General features: G+C 45.3%; 1 protein-coding gene across 1 annotated transcript; it reads left to right on the top strand.

Annotated features, from left to right (window-relative positions):
- Positions 1–8,867: 8,867 nt before the first annotated feature.
- On the top strand, positions 8,868–13,806 carry GSTK1 (glutathione S-transferase kappa 1). The gene is made up of 8 exons (XM_033099007.1): positions 8,868–9,059; positions 9,588–9,669; positions 9,863–9,991; positions 10,299–10,399; positions 10,576–10,611; positions 12,225–12,341; positions 12,718–12,811; positions 13,528–13,806. Exons 1-8 carry the CDS (start codon positions 8,988–8,990, stop codon positions 13,575–13,577), a joined length of 681 nt encoding a protein of 226 aa, XP_032954898.1. The 5' UTR covers positions 8,868–8,987; the 3' UTR covers positions 13,578–13,806.
- Positions 13,807–22,114: the final 8,308 nt, after the last annotated feature.

Genomic DNA, 22,114 nt, shown 5'->3' with positions numbered 1-22,114 from the left:
GTGACCTCCATCATCGCATCATTTGTTTTCCTACCCAGTCACTAAAAGGAGACCACACATCAGTTGAACAACAGGTCAGTTCCATTAATATTTCCTGAGCTACTGTATATGTGAGACACTGTTCCAGGTAGTAAGGCTATAAGGTAAATAAGACTCATACAGAAACAAGGGATTTACTTATCAACAAATCTGCTAGATCTTTCCAGATATAGTACCATAAAATATTAGTGCTTTAGTGAATTCAATAATTTACTCTAAAACTTATACAGAATAACTAATCTCTACCAGATATTAAGGCATAGTACTGTTATAATTAGACTAATACAACAGGAAAATGACCATAAAAATATCCATTGGAACTTAAGATATGATGAAAAGTGAACCATATATGTAAATGGGTAAAAAATAGACTATTTATTAAATGGTACTGGGAGTGAGGCTCACTGTTTGGAGAAAAATTAAGTTGGATCCCTTCCTCTTACTTTATACAAAGGTAAATCCCAGTGGATAAAAGACCTAAATGTGCCAGGTAAAATTATGAAATTAATAGCATATAGAATAATTTCGCGACTAAAGGGTGGAGAGTGGCTTGTTAAACAAGACCCCCAAAGCTCAAAAACTTTCTCAGCATTCCATTCAATGAAAGGCACAGATGATGGTGAGGGAGACGACACTCAAAACATCTAACAGCTACAGGAAACCACCAGCTAGACTGTACAAGGAAAATCAGTGTGCGTGCGTACACACACACACACACACACACACACACACACACACACACGTCTTCCTCCCTGCGGAAGCTTACAGTACAGTGGGAGATACTGAGAATTTCAATATACTACGGTAAGGGCCGTGATCGGGGAATGCCCGGGCTTGGTGCGGGAACGCCGAAGAGGGACTTTCGCAAGGTGATCCTGGAAGACTGGAGTCTTGGGGAGCAGCATAGTTTAGGGCTGAAGATGTGGGATCTGAGTGAGACTCACAGTTGTGCCTCTTACTGGCCTATGGTTTTTGGCCAGTTACGTTCCCAGAGTAATGACGTGGAAAAAACAGCCGCGCCCTGAGACTATATGGCTAGAACTCAAAGACCCCAGTAGAACCTCGCCATAACCTTAACTATGATTACGCCTCTCAAAAGAGCTCGTAGCTCTTTCAGAACAACAGTCAAAATTGCATGTTATTCATCCCTTATAAGTTAACCCAAAAGCCTACAAATGCATGTCCGCACTGGTTGGTCTAGAGCACGATGGAGAGCGGGCTGTCTTGTTCTTTGTTATCCTCAGGAAAGTCCAGGTGCAGAGGGGGCTGAGCTCATCAAGTCTTGGAAGCAGAAGGGAGAGGGGCCTGTGCTGGCCTTTAAAACCAGGAGGAAGTAATTACCAGTCAGAGGAAAGGGGTGTTCTGAGCATCACTGGCATGTGCACCGGGGGCTTCCAGTGGCTGCACGGGGAGGAAATCCGCCAGGCACACTCACTCTCTCAGCAGCCAGAATGTTATTTTGTCCTAAGAAGGTGGTTCTTGGTCCAAGAAAGGGGACTTGGTCCCTGGAGAGGTTACAAATCCCAGTTGCAAACACTCCTGAGGCTTGTTCATTTTTCTCACGGAAGGAACACAGAAATAAAAATACTTGAGTGGGCTGACATCTGCTTAGGGAATGACCTTGGAAGTAAAGAAGAAAAAGGACATCACAGAAATTCCTTCAAGTACAATTCCCACGGACAGAGCTGAATAACATGTTCTCTAGCAGCGTGGAACCAAGTAAGGAAAAGTAGAGAAGGTTCATTCTTTGAACCTGAGAACAATTTCCAAGCCAGGACCTGGCAGCCGAAGGTGAATGTCAAGTTCACATGGGCCAGCTCCAGACTGCACAGGTTCAATTCCCACCTCGCCCACTTACAGGCTTTATGACCTTCTGCAAGTTTCTGACTCTCCATGCCTCATTTTTCCCACCAATAAAATTAGGACCATGGTAATCACAGTACCTACCTGGACAGCCACTTTGGAAAACAGTCTGTCAGTTCCTTAAAAGGTGAAGCATAAACGTACCATTACACCCAAGTATCCACTCCCAGGTATCTACCCACGAGAAATGAAAACACATGTCCACACTAAGACCTGCATGCAAATATTCATAGCAGCATTGTTCACAATGGCCAAGAACTGCAAATAATCCAAATCGTCCATCGGGGGCTAAATGGATAAACACAATTGGTACATCCATACAATGGAATACTATTCAGCAATAAAAAATACTACTGGTGTACACTAAACATGGATGAACCTAATAATAGTATGCTAAATGAAAGAAGTCAGATGCAAAAAACACATACATTATATGATTCTAGCTATATGAAATTTCCAGAAAAGGCCAATCTATACAGCCAGAACACTGATCAGAGTTTCCTGGTACTAGGGGTGGGAATGGACTTTATTGCAAACTGGCAGGAGGGAATATTTTTGAGGTGATGGAAATACTGTAAGACTGGATCGTGGTGATGGTTGCACAACCCTATAAATTTAATAAAAATCATTGAATGGCACATTTACAACGGGTAAACTTCATGATACATAAATTCAACCACAATAAAGCTGCTAAAAATTGTACCTACTTTGTAGGGTTGTTACAAGGATTAAATGGGTTAATTTTTAAAAAGCACTTAGAAGAGCGTCTGACAAGTGGTAAGCTTTATGTGTCCTATGTGTATTTACTAAATAATAAAAGAAAATATTTGTGGCTATGTGATTCAACACGTGAGTAAAGTATTAACAGCTCTCATGTTTTTCCACACCACAGGAAGTACTTCTGAGTTCTTAAGCAATGGAATTACTACTACTCTTCCATAAAATGCATTTGAAAAATCATATTATGCTTGAAGTCATTCACGTAGAGATGTTGAAACTTGTCACGTGACCTGGACTCTACCTGCCACCTCTCCAGCCTCATCGGCTGCCACTGCCATCTTCCAAATCCTTCAGCCAAGGTCAACTTCTCTTAGTTCCTCGGTGGAGATCCACCTGCTTTCTCTCTCTCTGGTCGAACTCCTACCTAATCCTACTGACGCTTCAAGTCTTCGTTTAGGGTCACTTTCCATGGAAAGATTTTCCTGACTTTCTCTCTTTGCCCCAACATCCCCTCACCCCAAACACACACACACACACACACACACACACACCATACAGTATACTGAATGTGCCAAGCAACCTTCTTGCCTTTTGATTCCCACACCAAAGGATAAACTGTGCTCGTATCCCCAAGCACTCAGAACAGTACCTGGCTCAGAAGGGGCGGGCACTCAATAAAAACCAGTGCAGTGGTTCTCAGCCAGGAGTCATTCTGACCCCTCAGGAGACATCTAGCAATTCCATCACCTCAAAAAGTCCCCGTATGCCAATTTTCAGTCAATCCCTGCTCCCACCCCCAGCCTCAGGACAAACCACTGGTTTGCTGTCTTCTCTGGAAAGTTCACAGAAGTGGAATCATATGAATGGAGTCCTCTGCATCTGTTTTCTTTCACTTCGTGTATTTTATCACGACACTGGGGTTGGAGGGTGCTGCTGGCATCTAGTGGGTGGAGGCCAGGGATGCCGCTACACGTCTACAAAGCACAGGACGCCCCCCCCGCCCCCCAGAACCAGGAATCATCCACGCCAACGTGTCAACAGTGCTGAGGCTGAGAAACTGCGATAGTGGACGGAAGTGAGAATTCATAAACAAATGAATCCTTTTTGAGACCTGAATTTAAGGATTATTCTCACTGTCAAATTCTAAAAGAAAAAAGCCTCTAAAAATATTTCAACACCCCTTTGCTTCCCACAATTTGAAATTTGTTTCTCTAATGACATTATTTTCAAAGAACTCCCCAGGATGGGAGAAGTCTCGGTATTATTAATACCACGTGAGGGGCACTGTGATGTCTGCATAGATCCCCCTTCAGGCATGACCTGCAGCTTGTGGGGTGCTGGCCCCCAGACCCAGGTCAGGGCCTCTTCCCAGGACAGCCCAGCCCACCTCCTGTGCCTGGGGTGTAAAGGCCCAGCTAACTGACCTAACTTGGGGGAGCCCTGCAGGGCCATCCCAGCTTCAGAATCCCTGTGGGGCTGGCGGAGGCCTCAGCTGAGACAGCATCTCGGCCCAGTGTGTCCCTCCCTTTCCTCAGGTGGCAGTCCTAATATCCATCACTGATAAAGCTCCTCCTCTCTAACCTTCGTGAGTCTGCCCTCCTAACTGTGACACCAGGAAACAATGGCTCTGGCTCCTAATATTTATTTTGAACATGAAGATTTTTATTGTATAAAAGAAATCGGTTCTTAGAAACATATAGCCTTCCTAGGCTGAACCATGAAGAACCGGAAAATCTAAACAGACCGATCACCAGTAACAAAATTGAATCAGTCATCCAAAACCTTCCCAAAAGAAATCAAACCTAATAGTGACAGTTCCATGCAAACTGATCTCTAGTGATAGAAAGTAGATCACGTGGTCCGGGGACAGAGGGCAGAGAGGGCTGGGAGGGAGGGATTGCCAAGGAACCCCAGGGAACTTTGGGGGATGACGGATACATATGTTCATTATATTGACGGCGGTGTTGGTTTTACAGGCGTATACAGATGTCACAAGTTAAAGTGTACACTTTAAATTTGTGCAGTTTATTGTATGGCCGTTATACCTCAATAGAGCTATTTTATAAAAAATAAAAGGAAAAAAAGAAATTATCAAACCTGAAAGGGAGTCTGAGAAATTAAGAAAAATGGTTTATACTCCCTAATGCAGCTACTTACATTTTTTTCATCTTTTGTTTTTGTCCACCTAACCAATTTTGTTCGTATTTTACAAGGGTACAGTGACAGCATATATTAGCTGCTCCCAGCTGCAATGCTGTCACACTGGCATGTCCTGATGAACGGTGAGATGTTCCAACTAAATTTGTAATTAACCATATTTAAAGTTCCCAGTTTGCCAAGACTTACCTCTTCCAGTCTAGCGTAGCATATCCAAGGTTACAACCATAATATTGCCAACTTCACTCTCTTGCACTTTGGTGTGGTGTCTTCAATGCAAAAGCTAGCACAGAGAATTTCACATAACCCTCAGTAAATCCTTAGGAAAATGTCAGGCGTTTAGAACCAGTGATGTAAATACTCAGCTGTATCTTGGCAAATATTGTATCTTAAAACTGTGTCTCCTGTGTTGCTATATGCCCTTCATACTTGATAGTTTCCTTAAATCTAAGTAAAATATAGAAATGGTAATAAATCATATAAACAAGCCCTTGCAATCCCCTTCCCGTTCTGCCAGGACAAGTTCCTAACGGCAGCTTCCCTCCTTTCTTCCTGGGTAGATCATATACTCACTGGGGTCAAAAATCAGAAAGTGTTCATGGTTATACACAACAGACAGTCCCCCTCCTCTGCCCTGCCCCCAATCACCTAGCTTCCCTCCTCAAAAGCAACCAGTCTGATTAGCTTTTTGTCTCTCCACCCAGCAAAATCAACAAACATGTATGCATATGTGTTTATCCACACACCTGAGAGTATTTCAATCCTTAAAAGATAGCAAATAATATGCACTGTTTCACATCTTGATTTTCACTTATTATTATATAGGATAGCATTATAATATATAGAGCTTCCAAAACCTTTTTGTAAAGTTGAAAATGTAAATATTGATGTATTGAATTAGTCCCTGGAACATTTAGGTAGTTTCCAATCTTTTGCCATTCCAAACAATGCCATAATAAATAACCTCATAACACACCAGACTGCCTGTAGGCAAACATGTTTATAGCACAAATTCTTAAAAATGGAATTGCTAGGTCAAAGGGTGTGTGCATTTGCGAAACACAAAGAGATTGCTAGACTGTTTTTAGAGGTTGTACAGATTTATATTTCCACCAGTTACATAAGACAATGACTTGCTAACACCCCGAGTAATCAAACTTTTTGACCTCTTGACAACTTGAAAGATAAAACTATATCACAATTTTCACTTGAAATTTTCATAAGTACTTACAAACAGGTTTTTTATGTTTAAGAGCCATCTATGTCCATTTCTGTGACTGTCCTGATCATATTTCATTTGCCTATTTTTCCACTGGGCTGCTGTTCTTTCACTTTTTTGGGTTTGTTTAGCTCTCTCTACACTAGGATAATTAACTGTATGATGGTGAAATGAACCCAAATATTTTTCCCAGTTATTTTTTGACTTATTGGATTTGGCCAAACAAGTTTTTGTTAATTTTATGTAATTGAATGTATAAATCTTCTAAGGTTTCTGCATTTGGTATTACAGTTAGCAAAGCTGTCTCTTCTCATAGATTTGGGGGTTTTTTTTAACATTTTTCCATAAGTTCCCCAGGCACTTTATTGGTTTCTTTCTTTAACATTTAAATACTCGTATTTGATCCACCTAGAGATGCTCCTCATATAACGTATGAGGTCTGGGTCCATTTACATTCGTTTGAACCTCCCAGTTGTCCCAATACCACTTGCGGAATAATCCATCTTTTACTCATTTGAGAAAGCAACTTATCTAAAGCATTTCTGGTTTCAAATATTTAATTCCAAATTACATGATTTGGATGCTGGTGATGTTTCAAATACAGACAAAACCATCGATTCGTCCATGAAAGACGAGGGTTAGCTGACATACACCACCCCTTCTCTCCCTCCTCCAATGTTTGTAATCACCTCATGTTTGGTTCCCCTAGTAGTTACATTTGTTACTTAAAACTGACTTCTATCACTATTTCTTGTTCCAACAACTCTCACCAGTACCTAGACACCTCTCAGCAATATGAAGATAATTGTCCATAGAAGTGTGCGTGGCCTGTGCATAGTTGTTGTTCCCACTCCATACGACCCAAAACAAAGCCCAACCTAAAAATAATAATGTAATAATACTAATAATGTATGGAAGCAGGATGTAGGGCCTCAGATCAATGTTTTACCATTCTATGATTCTTAAAATAAAATGCCCAGGAGTCCAGAGTGATATAAACAAATGATTGAATAAATAAATAGGACAATTCTCCCTTCGGAAGAATTCCTATTAATAAATGTGGAAGAAATGAGGGAAATAGAAAATCCCCGTGAGAACATCACAGCAATAATTGCTGCAGGCGAGAATTCACTGGTGATAAAATCGATGAGTGAAAGTTTAAGGAGAACAGGACGTTGCAAAGCCTCCAAGTATCTCCCCCAAAGTGTCTTAACGTCCATAGTGCTTCTACCATACTTGTATGTCCACTAATTCTTTGCTGTTCTTCCCTCTAGGAGGTGGGTTTACTCTACCCAATCCCTACCTCCACCCCAATGGGTTGCACTTAGTGACTCTCTTGCAAAGCATAGAGGATGGAAAGGGGAAAACAGTGATTTTTACAGAGAAAAACTTCAGTTTCTCCACCTTAACCAAGTGATCACGATTAACATCACGGGTAACGTCATGTTGGTGTCAGGAGACACCCCCCATACAATTTGAGGAGAAAGGCGCTTTCCCTCCCTAGTATATAGTATTCCCCAAATCCATAACCCCAGCCTAGTCGTGAGAAAACTTCAAACTCAAATTGAGGGGCATTCTATAAAATCCCTGCCCAATACTTTTCAAAGGTGTCACAAGAAAAAGTCAAGAAACTTTCCAATAGGAGGGAACTAAAGACGCGTGACAGCTACATTCTATGTCGTATCCCATACTGGATCCTGGACCAAAAGGACGCGGGTGGAAAAACTGGTGAGATCCAAATGAAGTCTGCAATCTAGTTAAGGGTAACGTACCAATGTTAATTTCACAGTGTTGCTCATTCCACTGTGATGAGGACAGATGTTCACGTAGGAGAAAGCTGGGCCGGGGGCATGCAGAGACTCTATGCTATCTTTACAACTTTTCTGTGAGTCTGAAATTATTTCCAAACAGAAAGGTTTTGAAAAAATAAGTGATGATCTGCTTTTACAATAAAATCTTATTACCGGGCTAAATTAGCTCTTGGATACTTGTAAATTAATATTGCTGGAGAAAAACTAAGTATAATTTTTCAGTTTTGATGATCGTCACGCAAGTAAATTTGCAAGGGGGCAAAGATAACATCATTTCTTGTTCCATTTATATGTTATAGTCTATCTAAACGTTTATATTGTGTCTTTGTATTCTGATGGCGTGGGTTTTTTTTAATAAATACAAATGAGAAGTGGAATACATACATGTTTTTCAATCCGTAAAATTAATAATGTTAAAAATAATTTTAATGAAAATCAATGAAACTTTAAAAAATTATGTGTCTGCGGTAAATGTAATCCCATTATAAGACAATATGACATTCACAAATACAAATAGGGCAGACTATTCCTTCTCTCCTTCACTCACTCATAAAATATGTGCTGACAGTCAAATATGTTCCAGGCATTGTGCTAAGCTCTGAGAAATACAAAAAAAAGAAAGAAATATATATATATATATATTTACACACACACACACATATGTATACACATATACACATATGTGTATATATATATAGACATATATATATATATAGGCCACTTCTTACTCTGCCCCAGTCCCAGGAAGTTCATGCAACTGCCAAGTAACACAATAACTAACGTGCACCAGAGTCCTTTATTCCTCCCAAGTCTATGTAGGTAGGAGTATCACTGCGTATCCCCACATTTATGAGGGATGAGGAAACAGGTTCAGAGAAGTCCAGCGGCTTGCCAAAAGCGCAGAGCTGAGAGGCGCAGCCTGCCTCTCAAACCACCCTCTTTTGCCCCCGACTCCACCCCAGGACAGGGCGGTGACCAAGAGGTGGGCGGGTCACCAAGCGCACGCGCTCCCGCGGCGCAGCCCCGCCCACCCCAGCCGGCTGCCCGACCCCGGGGTACAGCTCCCCGAGGCTGCGCGGTGAAGGCACGGGGCGGTGCTCCAGGCAGGCCCGGAATCTGGGAGGTGTCGCCGCCTCTCTTCTGCAGCTGCCCTGGCTCCTCCTTCGCTACGGCCCAGCATGGGGTCCGCGCCGCGAACCCTGGAGTTCTTCTACGATGTGCTGTCCCCGTACTCCTGGCTGAGCTTCGAGGTGACGCCGGGTCTGGGAGGGCAAGGGCAGAGGGGAGAGAGCAGGACGCAGGGCCCGCGGTCCCGTGCAATTCCTGGCACTGCCCAAAGCGGTTTAGGACATGCAGATACAGAGCCAGGGCTGAGGGTCACTTTGTGTTTCGAAAGGGAATAAGGTCACTGGCTCCAGGTCAAGCCGTTCTATCAGTTTACCACAGTGCTTTGGAAAAGGGGCAACTCCAAGGAACCAAGGAGAAAGCCAGGGCACCGCCACCTCTTAGCCCTGGGTATCAGTTTGGAGGGGGTGAGGGGGTGGTGTGTGGTACACGATGGAAACTGTCCACAGCAGCAGAGGTCCTGGGATAGATTTCTAGGAGTGGAGAGTTTTGCCATCTCAAACCAAGTACTTGAGGGGGTCCGCATCACCCCTACTTTGCACTGAGAGCCTCTGGCTAACCAGCTGCCGTGAAGCACCCTTGCCTTTCCCTCTGCCATTCTCACGCTTTCCACCTTGAGCCCTGGCTCTAGACCGTCCCCTCTGCTGCTGCAGATCCTGTGCCGATACAAGAACATCTGGAACGTCCACCTGCAGCTGCGCCCGAGCCTCATTGCAGGGATCATGAAAGATAGTGGTAAAAAGGCAGAGGCTTGGGGCAAGGACTCGAGGGAGGGCTGATTTCAAATCCCAGGGAGGCTGCCCTCAACTGCGTCTTTGTATTGGCACCAGCCGCTAGTAATCTGCCCTCTGCCCAAAACGCAGTAGGGGTCCCCCAAGCCTGGGACTCAGGTGTCTCTCAGCATCGGGGTCCTACTTTCCACTTGCAGGAAACAAGCCACCAGCGCTGCTTCCCCGAAAAGCCAAATACTTGACAAATGACATAAGGCTCCTGGGACAGCAAGTCCAGGTTCCCATCAACTTCCCCAAGGATTTCTTCTCTGTGATCCTTGAAAAAGGTGAAGAGAATGGGCTACAGGTGGGGGAGCCGGTGGAGGGCAGCGAAGTTGGAGACTTAGGGCCAGGAAGGAAGGGTGGGTGACTAACGTCAATGAACCAAACTCTGGGAAAACTCAGGATCAGAACTGAGCGAACACAAGGTTGTGGGGACGTAAGAGGACAAAGAGCAGGACAGATCAGTTAAGAGAAACTTGGGTGGGAAGCTGAGGGCAGTGGAGCTCTGGGGGATGCCAGAAGCAGGTAAGAACCAGCTCTCCACCAGGAAACAAACTAGGGGAGCCCGAGCTCAGTGCCTCTGCCCCACAGGAAGTTTGTCGGCCATGCGCTTCCTCACAGCCATGAAGTCGGAGCACCCGGAGATGCTGGAGAAAGCGTCCAGGGAACTGTGGATGCGTGTCTGGTCTCGGGTGAGGGCAGGATTCTGGGAACCCACCTGGGAGACCGCGGATGACTTGCTGACCCTCTCTTTGTTTCCAGACACCTGCTCCTGCCCTCCCCTATTCACTGCCCTCATGTCCTCCATCCCTCCATCCCACCCCTCACCGGGCCACCTCCTTCCAACTGAGTGTTCGCTTCTTCCCAGGATGAAGACATCACAGAGCCCCAAAGCATCCTGGCAGTGAGTGTCCTGGCTCTGTGCCACCCCCCCCCAAAGTATCTGAGAACAGTTGGCATTTGGGGTGCAGAAGACATCATTGTCTTGGTGGCGGAGGCTATGGTTATGTGGGGAGAAAGGGTATCTGTGTTTGAGGGGCCAAATTACTGAAAGGCGGGAACTAAGGACTCTCCAACGAATATCTCATGGTTGAAAGGGGAAGTGCAAAATTCTGCACGGGCACAATGATGTGATGGAGGAAGTCCGTGGGAGAGAGATCATAAATGTTACCCCTCCAGATAGATGGGGAGGGATGAAGTACGGACCAGTCTTGGACCCAAACAGTCCAACACAAACCTCACCAAAATGTCCAGAGTAGAAAGCAGCAGACTTTTAAAACAGGCTTTAAAAAGACAGAGAGAGATAACTGACTCAAGCCGGAATTATACAGAAGTCTGGGTGAGAACACACGGAAATAGCTCAAAACGTTGACATGGGTGCCAGACAGAGATGGAGGTATAAAAAGTACGTTTTTTGTTTGCAATTAAATCAGGAAATTCAAAACAATGTTGTCCTTTCAATTTACAAAAGAGAGTTGAGGTATGTTCAAATTGAATATATAAAATGGCAAATCACAAAACAACTTAAACATACAAAGAATGGCCGATATATCCTCCCGTGTTTTTATTCCCATCCAGTTTATGCATAGGCTTACTTGTCACTTAATATTTAACAATCATTTTCCATGCCATTATAAACTCTTTGCAAATGTAATTCTTAATTGTTACACAGCATTCCATTCCGTGGTTAGTTTTGTTTACTTAACCGGTCTCCTATGATTGAACATTTGGTCTGGGACACAGATGTCTTCTGGAGCCAAAAACAAAGTCAAAAACAATGTCACATCAGAAAGCATGATTCCGTGTTTCCCCTGCAGGCCCAACAGGTCGGTCTCAGGGCTCCTCATACCTGGCTATAGGTTAAAATCACCTGGAACACCTGGGTGCCATCCCCAGACATTCCAATACAAGTGTTCTAGGGGGTGGCCTGAGAATTGGGGTTTTAAAAAGCTCCCCCAAGGGACTGTAATGTACAGCCAAACCACTGATCCCAGACTTTAACAACAAACCCAAACTGAGCCTTTTTCATTCTCTTGAAGCCAGGCAGGTGGCTGCAGCGGCCATGTGCCCTCCTCAGAAGTCCCTAGGAAATTCCATGGGAATTAGAGCCCAGCCCTTGATTCAAAAAAGCATGAGATAGTCAGGAATTCTGAGAAGTAGGAAGGTGAGAGCCCAGGACTTCACTGCAGGGACTCAGATTCTGACCTTGACTCTCTAACAATGACTAGTGAGGTACCTCTTCAACTTCCATCTCCTGGTGGCTTCCTGAAGGGTCAGGAGCTGTCTCTAAGATGCTCTCTGGTGTTCAGTTTCTGCAACGATGACTCTGCCACCTGCTCTTCCCACCAATCTCAAGGTTTTTGAAGGAAGAAAACATAACCCCTCTTCACGAGGATAGACCACCCCTGCAGGATGGGTAAAGGCCTTGCCAGGAAAACCTGGGAGCAGAAAATGAAAAGACTCCTGAGATCCCCACCCCCGCTGATGCAGGCTGTGTTCCCTACTGCATCCCCTCAGGCTGCAGAGAAGGCTGGCATGTCTATAGAACAAGCCCGGAGAATTCTGGAAAAGACCTCAACACCACAGGTGAAGAACCAGCTCAAGGAGACCACCGAGGCAGCCTGCAAATACGGGGTGAGCAACTCGTAATGTGTGTCCCCAACGCTAGTGTGAAAGACAGTCTGAGCCGCTCTGCTGGGTCCCCAGGCTCCTGTCCAGAAGCTCCTCCCTACAGGAGGCCTCCTAGCTCTCCCAGAGGACACTTGTCCTCCTCTCCCTTCCTGGCCCTGCCCCCGAAGAACAGAAGACAGGGAGATAGAGGGTGATCGAAGGCAGAGCACCCGAGAGTTAGAAACAGAAAACCTTCCTTAGAGCTGTGGAGCCGCTTATCAAACACCTCTGGCTATTTGCTTGTATGACCCGAGACCAGGATTGGCTCCTAGCCTTGACCCCAGCCTAATAAACACCTGCTCCACCACCTTCCTCCCTGCACTGGAACTGCTTTCTCCAGGCCTTTGGGCTGCCCATCACCGTGGCCCACGTGGATGGCCAAACCCACATGCTGTTTGGCTCTGACCGGATGGAGCTGCTGGCGTACCTGCTGGGTAAGTTACAGGGTCACACTGAGCTGCCCCTGACCCCAGCCCTACTGCCATCCTATTGGTTCACTAGGACTGATTTAGAGCAAAATATGTCCTAGGCAGAGAATTCAGCAGCCCAACTCAAAAATAGAATCAAGGGGCCGGCCCGGTGACTCAGGCGGTTAGCGCTCCATGCTCCTAACTCCGAAGGCTGCCGGTTCGATTCCCACATGGGCCAGTGGGCTCTCAACCACAAGGTTGCCGGTTCAACTCCTCGAGTCCCGCAGGGGATGGTGGGCTCCGCCCCCTGCAACTAAGATTGAACATGGCACCTTGAGCTGAGCTGCCGCTGAGCTCCCGGATGGCTCAGTTGGTTGGAGCGAGTCCTCTCAACCACAAGGTTGCAGGTTCAAATCCCGCAAGGGACAGTGGGCTGTGCCCCCTGCAACTAGCAACTGGACCTGGAGCTGAGCTGCACCCTCCACAACTTCCACAACTAAGACTGAAAGGAAAAAAAAAAAAAAAAGAATCAAGAAAACGTTCTGGGCATTTCCAACAGCAAAGCCTCTTACAGACATGGGGTGCTTGCAGTTAAATGGGAGGGGCCACCTTCACCCCCATAGGAGAGAAGGAATCCTTCTGTACCTTGAAGCCAGAGTTGAAGCCAAGCGCGCTTTTCCTAGAGAACCCCTGGGGGCTTGTGAAGTCCGCCTCTGACATGCGTGGTTCTCTCCATCCAGGAGAGAAGTGGATGGGCCCTGTGCCTCCAGTTGTGGAATCCAGGCTTTGAGGACGCCCAGAGGAAGCAAAGCCATTGGGGTGAACCAGCAGACCATCTGCTGACCATGGGGCACTGGAGCTCTGGCCTCCCCAGCCCCGGGGATGCCGGGCAGGGGCTGTGTGGTGCGTCCTCTATGTTATTCTCCTGGCTGCTCTTCCTTCTGTGCCTCTAAGTGCCTTTTCAGAAGCCCCAAACTGCTTTCGCACAAAATAAACCTAATGCCATTAGGCATATTCTGCGTCTGTGTCTTCCGTGGCGTTTGTGTCCTTGTTCCTGCAGTCATATCCTATCCACTCTTAGAACAGCTCTTCCCGGACTCCCAGCTCCCCTGCCCACCTGGGGCAGCTCGTGTGCGAGCCGGAAACAGTCCCTCTTCTTCTTCTGCAGAAACTCCCTAGGTCTCTGTCAAGGACAGAAAACTAAGCCAGGTGGATTTTGCAACTATCCGGTTTGGCACTTACTGTTTTCTGACCCCCCCCCATGGTGTCTGAGATGGGCTGGGACCGGAGGCCCAGTGGGAGTGAAGGCTGGAGGGAACCAGAGCATGGCTGAGCTTTTGCCCAGATATTTCAACTGGGTCCAGTTACACTGGCCAGCAGAACCAGGGCAGCACAGGGAGACCTGCTGGAGTTGCCATGGCCTGGGGAAGCTGCTCATCCCCTCTGAGCTCCCTCCTCACCCACATGCAGATCCTGAGAAAACCCCAGCCTCTCTCCCTGGCCTAGTATAAGTTCTGTTGCTTGCACACAAACCTATGGCTTTCCCACACCCGTTATTTATCCAAAGTCCCTGCTCTATCTGCCCACGGTGCAATAAGCAGAATACCTGGTGTTTCAATAGTATTTGGACTTCCTTGAGAATGCCTTTATTCAGAAGCTGAAACAACACTTGGACGCCGGGTGGAAACCAGGTATGGAAACCATCTTCCCTTTGCCCCCTCCCTCTGGCTCTTTCTCATCTCACATCCCATATTTCCCTTTTGTCCCACATCACGTTCTATCTTCCTCCTCTCTGCCCCTTTTCCATTATTCCAGAATATTCCAGGATTTCAAATCAGTAAAGTAACGCCAGTAGTCCATCTCCAAATAAGCACTTTCTCCTTCAAAGGAGATTTCAGGAGATACTTGTCCTGGCATAATTTGTGATACCAAATAATTTAAATATCTAACAGTAGGAGGATGTTTGAATGAATTATGGTATATCCCATATGTAATGTTTCATAGCCGTCAAAAATTGTATGTGTGAAGAATTTTAAAGCACAGTGGAAATCTTACGATATAATATTGATTAGGAAAAAAGATGAAACTATATAGTATGATCTCGATTATATCTTGATATATTAAAATACATTACAGAAGACGTTAATATATTAATCTTGGAATTAAATATGTCAAGGTATTTCTATTTTATTTGTATAACTTTCTAAATGATCTGATAAATATATATGTACATTCAAACACAAGAATTTGTAGGTTCACATTTGGGTACAATTGTGCATTCTTCCCATTGTTTTCTAAAGGTACCAACTGCTCTACCTAATCCTAAATCTTACCCAGGTTACTGTGGGATAATCTTACCACAGATGCATTGTTCCCAGCTCTGCCCGTTCTTCTCCAAAGACCAGCATCCTATTTTCCTAATCCAACAGCAGAATTCAATCTTCTCTGGAGGAATGAGACAATTTCTAGACTAACCCTCACACACGATCTAGATTATAATTTCTGAACAACTTCTGCCAAACAGAGCCCACAATGAACGTATTAATCAGGGTTTTCCAAAGACACAGAACACATTTATAGATATACAGACAAAGCAGAAATCGATTATGAGAACTTGGCTCACGTGAGTATGGAGGCTGAGGAGCCCCGCGATCGGTCGCACGTCTGCAAGCTGGAGGCCCAGGGAAGCAGCTGGAGCCTAAAGGCCTGGGAACCAGGAGCGCTGGTATCTGAGGGCCGGAGAACGTGGGTGTCTCAGTTCAGAGAGAGCCAACTGGCCCCGCCCCTGCTCTTTTTGTCCTATTGGGCCCCTCAAAGGATTGAACAGCACCCACCCACACCAGTGAGGGCCCTCTTTACTCAGCTTACCGATTCAAATGCTCATCTCTGCTAGAAACACCCTCAGACACACCCAGAAATAATGTTTCATCAGCCATCTGCGCACCCTGTTACTCAGTGAAGTTTAAGTGTATAAAATTAACCGTTACAGGAAAAAAAAGCCCCCACATGCAGCTATATTTTTTATTAAATAAAGGAACACTCTTTTCTTTAATCCAAAGAGAATTTTATACCTATTCTTAGCTTCTTCCTCTTCCTCCTTCTGATCAACCGTGGTTACGTAATACCAAATTTGCAATTATGTCAATACTCAGAATTGTGAACCACTTTCTTGGATTTTAATTCAAATTCCAAGCTTACCAAATAACATTTTGCTTCTAAAACACAACTTGCTCAGATAAAATTCCTAAATGTGATATTTTTTAGAGCCAAAACGTAAGTGGTAATTAACAACAAAAAAGTATTGTATGCATGTGGTAAACAAACCAAGAAAAAAACACCAAGATGTCAAGTGAAAAGTGAAGTCTCCCCTTTCCGATTCCTACTCCAATTTTTTGCATATCCTCCCAGAAATGTCCATATTTTTTTAACACGTAAATGTGACACATAATGCAGAGAGATGCCACACACCCTTCGTCAGTTTCCCCAATGGTGACATTCTGCCTAACTGCAGTACAATAACACAACCACAAACTTGACAATATGATCAGACCTCATTCAGACCTCACCAGTTCCACAGGAACTCTTCGTGTGTCTGTATTTAGTTCCAAACAGTGGTGTCACCTGTACACTCATGTAACCACCACAGTCAAGATTCAGAACGTTCCCATCAGAAGGGTCCCTCAGGCTACCCTGTTTCAGCTCCCTCCCTCCCCGCCACACTTCCTTAAGCCCTGCCAAGCACTGATCTGTTCTTCATATATTAATAGTTTTGTCTCTCAAGAGTGCTGTATAAATGGAATCAGACTGGCTTGTTTACACGCAGCATAATTCTCTTGAGGGCCACCCAAGGTGTTGCATGTATCAGTGATCTGTTCCCTTTTTACTGCTGAGTAGTGTCCCAAGGTACACATGTGCCAGTTTCTTTAACCTGTTTCAGGGCATCTGGGTTGTTTCCAGTTGGAGGCTATGACAAATAAAGCTGCTATGAACATTCGTGACAAGTTTTTGTGTGCACATAAGTTTGCATTTCTCTGGGGTAAGTGCCCAGGAGTACAACTGCTGGGTCATACAAGTAGGGTAAGCGCATGTTCAGTTTCGTAAGAAACTGCCCCCTTTTCCTGAGTTACTGTACCAGCAATGCATGCGTGAGTTTCTCCACAGCCTCATGAGCATTTGGTATTACTCTTTTTTATTTCAGCTTTTCTAACACGTGTGTAGTAATATTTCGTTGTGGTTTTAACTTGCATTTCCCTAAAGGCTAACGATGAACACCTTGTCTATTTGCCGTCTGTACATCCTCTTCAGTGAAATATCTATTCATGCCTTTTGCTTATTTTCTAATTGAATTGTTTTGATAAATATCGATAGTTTTTTAAATATTTTAAAAGAATATATAATCTGTCAGAACACATTTTTGAGACAACTGGGGGGGAAATAACAAGGATTGGATATTAGGTGATATCCAGGAATTAATATTAATTTCATTAAGTGTGATAATGGCAGGATGGCTGTGCACAAAAAGAGTTCTCACCGGTTGGAATTACATTCTGAAATGTTTAGGGTAGAAGTGGCATGATGCCTTTTGAAAGATAGGCGAGGTGGAAGGAAGAGACAAACAAGAGGGGTAAAATGTTGGTCATTCCTGAAGCTGCGTGATGGGTACGTAGAGAATTCCCTACACTATCCTTTCCTCTTTTATGTGCATTGCAATGTTTGCAGGATAAAAATGTTTTGAAAGGGAACGCAATGGAAATGTAATTCTGTGATGTTAGATATTTTCACCAGAGGACTATGCACACAGGTCGGCGTCAGGGACTCGCCACCTACGCTCTCCCACGGGACCTCACGACAGGTTTATGATCTGCTATCGCTATCGCTGTCTGGAAATTCTTCACAATTTAGAATAGGGCCCTGCATTTTCATTTTGTGCTACACCCCACAAATAATGCCCGTGTGGCTGATCCTGTAAGCACGTAATACATGCTGAGCATATGCTTATCAAATAAATGGAACAAAGAAAAAGTAAGTGAAAAGAAAAAGTCATGAAGGTAGCAAAAATATGAGGAGATAACAAGATCAAAGGAGAGACAGATAAAGTCACAAAGTAAAAAAGTTGGAGATTCCAGGAAATGACGCTGCCAGGGAGACAGGCAGGTTCAGAGAGAGAGGGGTCCAAGTAGAGGAGTTTGGGGCCGTCATTCATTCTTCTCCTCAGAGGAATCACAGCCCTTCGTTCCACCACAATTCCCAAGGATACGCAAAACAGGAAGCAGAAAGAGGTAGCCACTTGGACCCCAGGCTAAAAGAGGATTGGGGACTGGGGACAAACTGGACCAGTGCTTGTTTGTCCCAGGCCCTTAATCCCTGCCTAGAGAGTTCCTTCAATGTCTTCACAGACGGTGGGGAAAACGAAAACCCTTGCCTTGGAGCAGACCGACTGCCTCTTTTGCCAAGCCCACGTTCAAGGCTATGACAGCTCTAGCTGAGGCCAGACTGGAAAAGCCTGGGAAAGGGTATGGGGGAGCAGGGGCAGGCAACTGAGGGAGGATCGAGGGATCAAAAGACCAGGAATCATTATGTCTATAAGTATTCACCAAGTACTGATAAATGACACTCCGAGTATTTATTGTCTCCTCCATGCCCAGTAATGAGACGGATGTAAGAGGAGTGTACACAAACCCCACTCTTATCTGCCATGGGTTCCTGGGCCCCGCCCTTCTCGGCACAAAGTCTCTCCCCTGAAGCCCAGCAATACTTTGTACCTTGCTCACAGCAGCGGTCACTTTGTACCCTGTCTTCCAGTTAGTTACATACACGGCTGTCCTCTCCTGGGCAGTAAGCTCCTGGAGTATGAGATTCCCATGGGATCTACTGTATACACCTCAGAGTCCCACATAGCAAGTGAACAATAAAGAACGTATGAATCCAAGTTTGACAGATGGTAGAACTGAGATTTGAAAGCTGGTTTGGCCAAGTCCACAAAATATGTGATTAACCACAACGCCTCCCTGCTTTCTCCCAGTTAGGGACATATGCAAGTGGGACCCTGTGGCAAGATTGCCACAATCTGTAGACATTTGTAATAAACACAGTGCTTTTTCTGTCCCTTGGCAACAACCACGCTCAATTTCTCAAATTCCAGAATCGCTTTTTGTGGCTTAGTGCTAAACGTCTGAGCAAGAGTGACAGCCTGGACCCCGCTGTACACTCCGTTCGTTCCCAGCGAGCTTTGTACAATATTACAACTAGTCAGTGACGTGACAACGTTGCCTCATCCTGACATGCTTGAGGATTTATGATTCTTTGGAAGCATTTCCATTCCAGAACTATCAATGTTCTCACCTATTTCCTGTTAAATCATTCATCTACCTTCCCTACATATTTGGAGGAGCTGTGAGTAAGGCAACAAACAGAGAAAAACACTGTCAACGGAATGAGGAGGTCACGATTCTGAGTTTGAGTCTAACTAAACAAATCATGTACTTCTCTGAGCTGGTTCCCTCCTCTGTAACACGAAAATGACAATCAGGTCTACCCCACGTGATTGTTACTAAGGATCAAATGAGACCATGGTTGTGGGCCAAAGTGCTTCTGCACACACGCTCCATATCACCACCACCCCCTTTTAGAAGAAGTCACCTGTATGAGGGCCTCCTGAGCCCTTCAGTTGAAGGTGTTATCTTTTAGAATCAGTCTGAATGAGCCCACAAAGGATCAGCACCCTGATACAGGGCTTGGGATCTTAATATCCCAATGTTTCCTTATAGATCAATAACCTTATTTTATCTTCTGATCTTCTGTTTTGCCGCCTTTGCTGTCTGAGGATCAGCCTTTTCTTAAGATGCCAAACAATGGGAAAATACTTTCTAACCACTTCTCCCGAGACGACCAGAGTAATGATCGTAGAGTATCAGAGGTGTTTTGTGAAATGATAATTATGAGGGCAGCCAAAAAGAGAGTTCCGAGTGTGATGACAGAGCAGTTAAGAGCCAGGGTTCTGGACGGGGACTTTGGGTTCAAATGTTGACCCCACCCTTGATTACTTATACATTTTCCTCAAGCCGCTGACCTTACCCTTCCCAGGGACATAGTAACAGTAACTACCTCTCATCACATTCTACATATTTTAAGTTACTTAATGTGTGTATTTAGCACAAATACACACAAAACAGTGCACACGTGTTGGCTGTGAGCATAAAGCAGACCGAGATTCAGAAACACAAAATCACAGAAACGTAAGAACGGAGAGCATGCAGCGGTAGGCATCTGATAGCCCTCACCAGAAGCCTGTCAACTATGTCCGCTTCTCCCTTCTCCCTGCCCTCCCCGTCCCCTTCCCCATCACCCTCACAAATGATGTGGGCACAGGCAGCCAGCTAAGAGGGGTGACCCAACCTCTAGCAAGGTCGTTTGTGGAAGGCAGGTGAGTAGAAAAGGGAATGGCAATAGAATTAAGTGGGGCATTCAAATGTCGCTAAGGATACTAAGGTGATGAAGGAAAAAGGAAAGTGAAAGCTTGGGGAAACCATTTGGCCACGTGCATTCAGGACAATTAAAACTTTCACATTGTTTCTCTCAATAATGACATTTCTTAGAATTCAACTGGAGGAAATAATCAAAAAAGGGAAAATTACATGACACAAGATGTAGACCAAAAGGGGTCCTAAGGAAAGTAACCTCAGGTGACCTGATCACCAATTCCCAACTGAGAGGGTCCGGTGGGGAGTCAGGCCCCAGGCCTATCACCTGTTTAGTGAGAGGTTTGAAGCCGGCCGTGTCCGTTGTTCTTGGGCATCTAGGATCACACACCTTTGAGATGCCAGAAGTCATAACCGCGAAGGCCTGACCACCCTCAAGAGAGCACCTGACAGTAAGTATCCTGTCATCTAATCCCCGCCTTGCCTTCTCCCACCTCCATGTAATCTTCCTTACATTCCCTCCTTAATTTCAAATGCATAAAAGAAACTGCAAAACCGTCATTCTCTGGAGCATTTGAGATCTTGCTTCCTGGCACCTGTTGTCAGTTTGGGCTCAAATAAAGTCTTATACACGTTCTCTACAGGTTTGAACGTTCTTACATCGACACTTATTATGCGGACCAACTGGCTTTTGCCCAATTTCATTCTATTACTATATTAAGTATAGACTGAAATTCTTCTGATCCCACCTACATTTTCCAGTATGCAAGGAAACTGCTGGAAACAAAATAACAACGTCTCCTCCCTCTCTCCATTCCCACTTCCTCATTTATACAACCATAGCCTTCCCTCTTCTCTATCCACCTGGGACAGAGACTCATGATGACTTGTCCCACTATACACCCACACACCCCTCCTTTCCCCTGTCCTCCTCTTCCTTCTGTCTCTTTCTCTCTCTCTCTCTCACACACACACCCACACACACACACACACACACACACACTCACACACTCATGCTCACACATCGTCTGCTGCCGCAATCCCGGCTATGCGGCACGCCTGTCCCTGGGATTAGATTTGTGCCCCGTTATCTTCCGCTCCCCTCCGTTTGTCCACTGGTGACTCTGAAGGCACTCAGCACAGCCTTGTCTGTCCTTCTCTGAGTTGCAAGGACAAAGTGTGCCTCCAGCCACTCTGCACCTCCCAGCACTCGCCTCACCCAGAATTTACTGCCCGATCCGCAACTGAAAAGAGTGGGTCCTGGCTCTCCTGTGTGTGGTGAGGCCAGGCGAAATGGTAGCCTTCTAATCAAAGCATTTAGCTATGCTTAGTGAGCACCTACTATGTGTCTGTCAGGACTTGAGTTAGTTGCAGGGATTCAGAGATGATTGAAACTAATCACTCACCATGAGAAGCTCACGGGGGGGAAAAGGTGCATACACCGAAAATTACTATACGTACAGGTAAAGCGACAGAGGTAGGTGGTTATACTGTGGAGACAGCCTCCACAGCAGGCTTTGCCTCCAAGGTGGTTTCCGAAGAATCGAGAGTTCACCTGGCCAAGCAGCATACACACAAACTCGTCTTTCAGGTCTGCAGAAAACAAGGAGTTCATGGAAAACGCACCAAGGCAACAGAAGCAGCACGCACTATTCATTCCAGGCCCAAAGCAGTTTACAGTATGCAAAGCACTGTGTGACTTACAGACATTAAACAAACCAAAGTCTCCGCCCCTAGGCACAAAACAGATTCCCTGAACGTAAAGGCGAACTCTCAGCACACACCGGATTGAGAATAAGGAAAGGGGAATTGAACTCTGGCCCGAAGTACAAAGATCGCTGGGGGTGGGAAGGAGGCGCCTCTCATTAAGGCACTGCGGGGGGTGGATGGAGGGAAGAAAAAGCCAGGT

Source organism: Rhinolophus ferrumequinum, chromosome 26 (genome assembly GCF_004115265.2).
Source record: "Rhinolophus ferrumequinum isolate MPI-CBG mRhiFer1 chromosome 26, mRhiFer1_v1.p, whole genome shotgun sequence".
Classification (NCBI taxonomy): domain Eukaryota; kingdom Metazoa; phylum Chordata; class Mammalia; order Chiroptera; family Rhinolophidae; genus Rhinolophus; species Rhinolophus ferrumequinum.
The sequence above is the reverse complement of the archived record's forward strand: the minus strand, read 5'-3'. Positions and strand labels throughout refer to the sequence as shown.

What these genes read in the sequence shown, in the direction of transcription:
- GSTK1 (XM_033099007.1), top strand. Translation starts at nt 8,988, where the DNA reads ATGGGGTCCGCGCCGCGAACCCTGGAGTTCTTCTACGATGTGCTGTCC. An exon ending in GGATGCGTGTCTGGTCTCGG is followed by an intron (nt 10,400 to 10,575) that starts GTGAGGGCAGGA and finishes GCTTCTTCCCAG; the next exon opens with GATGAAGACATCACAGAGCC. An exon ending in GCTGCTGGCGTACCTGCTGG is followed by an intron (nt 12,812 to 13,527) that starts GTAAGTTACAGG and finishes CTCTCCATCCAG; the next exon opens with GAGAGAAGTGGATGGGCCCT.